The following is a 7,319-nucleotide window of genomic DNA, read 5'->3' on the forward strand; positions in this document are numbered from 1 at the left end:
TGAATGTGAAAAACCTCTAGTATGATTCAGGAACTTTTTGGAAATTTTAAAATTTATTCACTTTAACTTATGTATTTTTTTTTGGCAAGCCAGTCTTTTTTTAAATTGTAGTCTTTTACAATTATTTATTCCCTTGATATGTTTTATATTACAGATTTTTCCATAATCAAATATAAGCTTGCATAAATTTGGTCCACTCACACACATTTATTTTTATAATGGAGTTATACTTTCCACGTATGATACCAGTCTTTTCTATTTCACCAAATTAACCATCAGAGCCTTTCTTATTCAATTTAAAAATCTATACATCATCACTTTTAGTGGCTGTATGGTGTTACCATAACACTTTCCATGGGCACCACCCTGAAGAAATGGTTTTCCTGACTCAAGTTTATTGTGTCTACTTTCCTGTCTTATTCTTTTAACATTTAGGCAGTATCAAAGAAACACCCATACTTTGAGCTGTAAAATGCAACTTCTCAGCTCTTCAAAACTTACCTCATCCTCTATGTCCCTTAACCACTCCAGGCTGACTGGATAACTCACTCCCATGGAAAACACCTTTTCCATCTCCATGCTTTTCTTCACACCACCCAAACTTTTTCAAATATTCCAGAGCCCAACTTAATTGGGTCCTTTTTCTCTGAGGCATGCCCTGAGTAGCAGTCCATGGTAACCCTTGCATTTAAAGTTATTAGAATAAGCTTTTTCAAGGAGCATATTATTTATGCATTAATTACCTGCATGCGTTTCTGTGTTAACTTTGCATCTATATTTTAAGTTCAAGGAGAAGGGTGACTTCTGACAACTTTAACACAACTTTATTGAAAACACAAACAAGACTCAAATAGACCTCAATACACTAGAACAACAATTAGGAGGGTAGCTGGCTTACTTTTGATGGTTCAGTTCACTTTGTAAGTGTCACAATCTGGACAAAAACACAAATATCAACAAATGTGCTTTCAGTTCTAATATTCATTTGGCATCAGAAGAATCAGCTCATACACAGTTGGGCAAAGTCAGTGTTGGCAATAAAGATATACATTACAACACAGAATCAACTATGTAATTCAAAACATTATTCAAGGAATTGTTAACTTAGGAACATAAGGACAAAGGCAAGTGATTAATCATACTAATTTTCTCGGTCTGCCTCAGGGTCCTTTTGACCATCTGTTTTGCCTTGCAGTTCCTTAGCAAATTCCTGAACTTCATGGAATGCAGAAATAAGTGACTCAAGACTGAAATCATCATCAGTGAACAACACTGACTCCCTTTTTATATTGTTACCAATATTCTCAAACATTGCTAGAACAACTTGAATATTGTCATTTGTCTCTTTCCTGTTAAAAAGGCTCATAAATTCTGACACTGCTTCAGCACTGAGTAGTTCTTTTGTCATGACAGGATTTTCAGACAAATTCATTAGCATTTTCAGAACATGAAACCTTGTTTTGGTATTGCCCATGGCTAACAAGGAGAGAAATCCAGACATATACTTGGCAACCAGTGTGTGGTAGTCAGTAGTTGTAGTGAGATGTCTAACCATCCTTATTCCAGATAGCTGTTCAGGGGAATCTAAGCTGTAAGCAAGGGTTTCTTCACACACTTGACATACATATGTCTGAATCATGTTTAGATTTGGGTAAGGTGGAGCCAGACGAATCATATTTTCCAAAAAACTTGTCCTAACCCGGGAGGAAGGATAATTGAGCAAGGTTTCAATAAGTGAGACAACACCTGAATCCCGAATGAAATCTCGGGTAAATTGAGAAGCACTTCTCATACCCATTGCAATTTTAGATATTTCATGAATAAAAGGATCTCGGATTTTGTCCATTAATAAAAGGAGTTCTTCAAACTCTTCAGAACCAATTTTAAGCTCACATTGTATGCAGCTGCAGGACCAACTCTCAGGCTCTGCACTCTCTCGGGTTCTAAGATGCTCCCGAATTTCCCTGACTGACCTGTAGGATGGATCATACTGAAATGGGAACTCAGGTTCAGGCTGATCAGGCTGAAGCAAAGATTCCTGCTCTTCCCCTTCTGAGTTAAGTTCCATGTGCTTGGGCTTTCCTCCAAACATTTCAGAGAACAGAGATGCCGCCTCTTTTGGAAATCTAAAGGGGAATGGAGATGGGAAGCCAACCCTACCCCATGGACCAGGCTTGAATTGAATAGTGACCTCTTCCCAGCTCTGGGGCCTGCGTGAGGCATCGGGCTCCTGCTCAAATGAACACTCAGACCTGCAAATGGCCCTGAACACAGGCCTAGGATTGGATTCAAAATGGGCCTCATCTCCTGCCCAGAACCAGGACCCCACTATGGCCTCATCCTCCTCAGCTACTGTCCTGGTCTCACAGTTGGTCCCATACCCAGTCCTGTTATTGGCCTCATCTTTAGCTCCAAACCAGGACCCAACAACTGTCCCTTCCTCATTTTCTGGCCTGGACTCACAGGTAACAACAGTTCCAGTCTCGTTAATGTCCTTCTCCCCAGACCAGAACCAGGGCTCAACAATGATCTCTTCATCATCCTCTGGCTTGGATGCACAGCTTTTCTCTGCTTCTACACTGACTTCTTTTGCAGCACAGAACCAGGATCCAAAAATGGTTTCTTCTTCAGTACTTGATCTGCTCTGTTCTACTGCCTGAGGCCCAATCTCTACACTGTATTCTTCTTCAGCCCAAAACCAGGATCCAACAATGATTTCCTCTTCCTCAGTCACTGGCATGGACTCAAAACTGGCTCCTGCCTCCAAGCTGGCCTCTTCTTCTGCCCAGAACCAAGACCCAACAGTGGCTTCCTCCTCTTCAGCCTCTGGACTGGATTTGTTGCAAAAGCCAGCCTCCTTCCTAAAGATCTCTTCCCTGGCCCAGAACCAAGCCCCAACAATAGCTTCCTCCTCAGCTGCCAGCCTGTCCTCTTCTCTAGCCTCAGCTGCTGTCTTGAGCCTGTCCTCTTCTCCAGTCCAGAACCAAGAACCAATAATGTCCTCTTCCTCAGCATCTGGCCTGGATTCCTCTCTATCTGTAGCCTCCCTTATGGTTTCATCTTTCCAGAACCAGGATGTGATCATGGTCTCCTCCTCCACGAGCGGCTTGGCCTCTTCTCCAGTCCCATCATCTATACTGACCTCTTCTGTAGCCCATAACCAGGGCCCTATAATGGTCTCTGGGCTTGCGTATTTTCTGGACCAAAATGATGACTCAACAGTGTCCTGTTCCTCCTCTGGCCTAGACTTCCAGCTGCCTCCATTGGCAGTATACATGCAGGGATCATCATCCCAGAAGCAAGAATCATTGTTGATCTCTTCATCCCCTGTCATAAATCTGCATCTGGCACCAGCTCCATACTTCTTACTGACTTCTGTGGTCCCAAACCAAGATGATAGAATATCCTCTTCCTTGTCCTTCAGGCTAGACTTGTTGCTGACCTCAGCCCCCACACAAGCTTCTACTCCATCCCAGAACCATGACCCAATAATGGGCTCCTCCTCAGCTCCTGGCATGGTGTCACAGCTGACTTTAACCCCAGAATCATTCTGGGCCTGGTTTCCAGCCCAAAACCAGGACCCGAATATTGTCTCTTCTTCATCTTCTGGACTGGTGTCTTCTCCAAACTCATCCTCTGTATCAACCTCTTTTCTATCCCAGAACCAGGGACCAATGACCTCTTCTTCCTCAGACCTTGGCGTGGATGCACAGCTGGCTCTAACATCAGCTTCTACACTGGCCTCATCACTGACCCAAAACCAGGGCCCAAAAATGGTCTCTTCCTCAGCCTCTAGGCTGGTTTCTTCACTAGCCCAGAAGCAGGAACCAGCAATGACCTTTTCTTTATCATATGCTACCATAGATTTAGAGGTAGCCTCAGCCCCAGGTTCCATACTGGTCTTTTCCCCAGACCCAAGCATAGAATTACCAATAGACTCTTCCTCAGTCCTTGGCCTGGATTTACTGCTGGCATCAGTCCTCATACTGGCTTCTTCTTCAGTCCAGAACCAACTGCCAACAATGGACTCATCCTCCACTTGAGAACTGTACTTGACACTGGCCCCACCAACTACACTGGACTCTTCTGTAGCCCAGAACCAGTTCCCAATGAGGAACTCCTCCTCGGACTTGGCTTCTTGCTTGGCCCTGACTCTGGCCTTAGTTGTCACCTTTTCCTTTGCCGTTATTCTGGCCCTGGCCTCTTTCTTGGACTTGGGTCTTGACAAGTTATTAGCCTTTTCTCCAGGCCAGAACCAGGACTCTTTTTTGACTACATCTATAGATCTAGACACAAAATCAATGGAAGTTTCTTGCCTGGCCCTGTGCCTGGCCCTGACATTGGCCCCTTTCCTGGCTCTGGGTTTGGACCTGGATTTGGCCTCCTCTCTAGCCCAGAACCAGGACTTCACATTGCCTTCACATTCAGATCCAGAACTGGACTCAGAAACTTCTTTCTTGGACCTAAACCTGGACCTGTTATTGGTCTCTTCCTTGGGCCTGGACCAGATATTAGTCTTTTCTCTGGCCCAGAGCCAGGATGTCTTAATAGATTCATCCTCAGAGCCAGAACTAGACAAAATGTAAAACTCCCGATTGATGTTGGGCCTAGACATGGCCTCTTCTCTGGCTATGTGCCTGGATCTGGCACTGGCCTTTACCCTGCCTCTAGGATGAAACTTTGTACTGACCTCTTCTCCACTCCAGAACCAGGAACTCAGAGAGGATCTGTCCACCCATCTGAAATCACACTTCTGAGGGATCTCTTGTTTGGACGTAGGCCTGGGGCACCACAGGGACCCCACATTGGTCTTCTCCTCTGACCCAAACAAAGGCCGTTTTCCTGATTGGAATTTGACCCTGGTGCCAGAAAAGGACTCAGTGTCCTGACTGATCAGTTCCCTATCCATAGATAAGATCTTAGATTTAGCAGCTGACCCAGACTCAGTACTAACCAGTGGCCAGGCTATGGTATTGGTCTGGGACACTCCCTCTGTCTTCAACATTGCTTTACCATCAAACTCAGTCTGGGCCCATGAATGGGCTTTATCTGTGGGCCCTGACCCAGGGATTGCTTTGGCCTCATTCTTAGGATGCACCACACCTACTGCCATGGGTTCAGCTTTGGGCCTTGCACCACCTACTGCCATGGCATCAGATTTAGGCCTTGCCCCAGGCATTACCTGTGCCTGGATCCTAACCTTGGGTCTGACCACCAACAGGACTTCATTCTCTCTTTCAGCCCCACCCCCAACCTCTTCTCCAGCCTTCTTTTCAGGCTTTGCCTGGGCAGCAGGTTCAATCTCAGCCCCAGTCATGGTATAAGTTACAGAGGAGGCCCAGTTAAGTAACCCTACCCCAGTCTCAGCCTCTACCACAGACCTCTCAGTTTTGTATCTTCACACTCTGATCTTTCAGTGATTCAGGTGGTAGAGCTGGAAACAAATGTTAGAGTCAATCACTAGTCCATCAGTCAATCAACCTCCTTCCGAAGCCTAGCCTCGGTCAGTATCACAGACAAAGTGCAGAAAAGGCCCAACCAAGGTGGGGGACGATGGATGTTCCTGGGTGGGTGCAGACCTGTTGAGGGTGGTGGTCAGCAGCAATTCCAACACCACCAGAGCTGCCACTGGAGGTGGATCTAAGGAAAGAGAATGACATGGGGCTTTGAATCTCTTCTAATTGTGTTGCTCCATGCAGAGATTCACACAGAGACTGGACTTTGAATGTTTAGTGGGACAGTTGGACTAGTTAGAAAGTCTTCTGTCACCCTCATTTCACCCATGTTTTACCCCAGAATTTGCCACATTACTTTGCCTGATACAAAACAGGTATGAAACTGGTAAGTGTTGGCAATGGGAGAGGTTTAGGAGCCCCAGAGTACCATAATCACTCTTGGGCCAGTGTTGATTTCCACTTCCCCATCCAAAGTTGTACCCACTCTCATACCAACCTATACAGATGTGGTGTGATTTCCCCCTCCTTTCCTTGATTCCAGTGTTGTCAAACCCTAAAGCAGCCTGGAGGCTGTCCTAGGAATAAGTAAAAATAAAGGAGACAATGGAGCCTGACTGCTAGATAGATAAGAGGGTACACTGACCTCTGATGCAAATATCTCTCTTACCATAAGAATTCCATCTGTCTGTTTCCTGTCTCCTTATCCCTGCTCTCAGGTCTTCTCCTTCCCTTCAGAGCCAATCCACACCTACCCCAGTATTCCTAGTATCTCCTGCAGGAAATGGACAAGGGATGCTGTGGCAGTGTGCAAATCTGGCAGCAAGCAGGAGAGGTGGAGAAGTTCCCAGAACCCATGTGGATCAAAGACACTTGCCATGATCTTACTCTATAGTACTCCCGTGATTTACCCACCTTCACACCAACCTCCAGAGATTTGAACCAGTCTCCTCCTCTCTCCTTCCTTACAGAAGTGAGCAGCCTTAAAGCAGGTCTATGGACAGACACAAAGGCAAAACATTCAGGAAATAATGGTAGCAACTGAGTGCTTGGTGGACTGACCAACACCAAAGAGAAGAGTATCCATATTATCTTCTAACATTTAGGGTCCTGCTGATAGAATATTCTCATTTAATTTAGGCCTTCTGTTTCACGGTTCTGGATAACAACTCTTCACATGACCTCTTCCCATTATTCCCTTCTCCAATTATAAGGATTCACCACTAGGTGTTCACACTCCTTTGTGCTGTACTACAGAAATGGGGGGAAATACACAGCATATTCCAGAACACAGTATGTGCAGTGACTCTTGTAATTAAGACTTGTGTCTCACCCTCACCTCCTAGCCCATCTTTTCCTACCACGAATTTTCAGTGGTGAGGAAGGCAAGGGAAGTGCTTAGAAAACTAATACAAAGGGGAATTTTAGAAGGTATTCCTGGACGCCTGACCTGACATGGTCCCAGTCACCCCACCCCAATTCAGCTTTCCACTCAATGGCTGCTGCCCATCCCCCCCTAGCCCCACACACCTCCAGAAATCCAGGCCATTGTCCTGCTCCTCCTTTTTCTCAAGCCTCTCCTCTACAGATACACCCTGCGGGAGGAAACCGCCAGAGCTACTGCGCAGAGAGAAGACTTTGGCATCAACCAGGCACCTGTGGGAAAGGACAGCGCCCAGGGCCCGGGACCCAACAGGCCCCTTTCCAGAATCAGGGCCCGGAATAACCGACGCCACCGGCCACCCGCTCCCCGCCAGCTGGGCACAGAGCTCGGACGCCATCTCCCCCCCCGCCCCCCGCCCCGGCGGCCTCCCTGGGCGCCCCCCACCCCAGCTCCCACTCCGCCATTTCTTCCGCAGCAGCCTC

The 7,319-nt window shown here is 46.4% G+C and overlaps 1 protein-coding gene across 14 annotated transcripts in view; it reads right to left on the reverse strand.

The window, feature by feature from the left end:
- Positions 1-802: 802 nt before the first annotated feature.
- GPRASP1 (G protein-coupled receptor associated sorting protein 1) overlaps positions 803-7,319 on the reverse strand; it is a 40,906-nt gene continuing 34,389 nt past the window's right edge. For 5 of the 14 annotated variants that reach the window (XM_081808499.1, XM_081808504.1, XM_081808500.1 and 2 more), the window contains 5 exons: positions 6,984-7,070; positions 6,369-6,447; positions 6,124-6,228; positions 5,953-6,031; positions 803-5,640 (listed from right to left, as the gene is read on the reverse strand). In XM_081808499.1, the coding sequence (XP_081664625.1) occupies positions 1,142-5,317 (4,176 nt within the window). In that variant the 5' untranslated portion in view covers positions 5,318-5,640; positions 5,953-6,031; positions 6,124-6,228; positions 6,369-6,447; positions 6,984-7,070 and the 3' untranslated portion in view covers positions 803-1,141. The remainder of the gene's footprint in view (positions 5,641-5,952; positions 6,032-6,123; positions 6,229-6,368; positions 6,448-6,983; positions 7,071-7,319) is intronic. The other 9 variants (XM_081808503.1, XM_081808507.1, XM_081808505.1 and 6 more) reach the window with 4 other exon arrangements.

This window comes from Leptonychotes weddellii, chromosome X (assembly GCF_054177405.1).
Source record: "Leptonychotes weddellii isolate Sample4059 chromosome X, ASM5417740v2, whole genome shotgun sequence".
Lineage (NCBI taxonomy): Eukaryota > Metazoa > Chordata > Mammalia > Carnivora > Phocidae > Leptonychotes > Leptonychotes weddellii.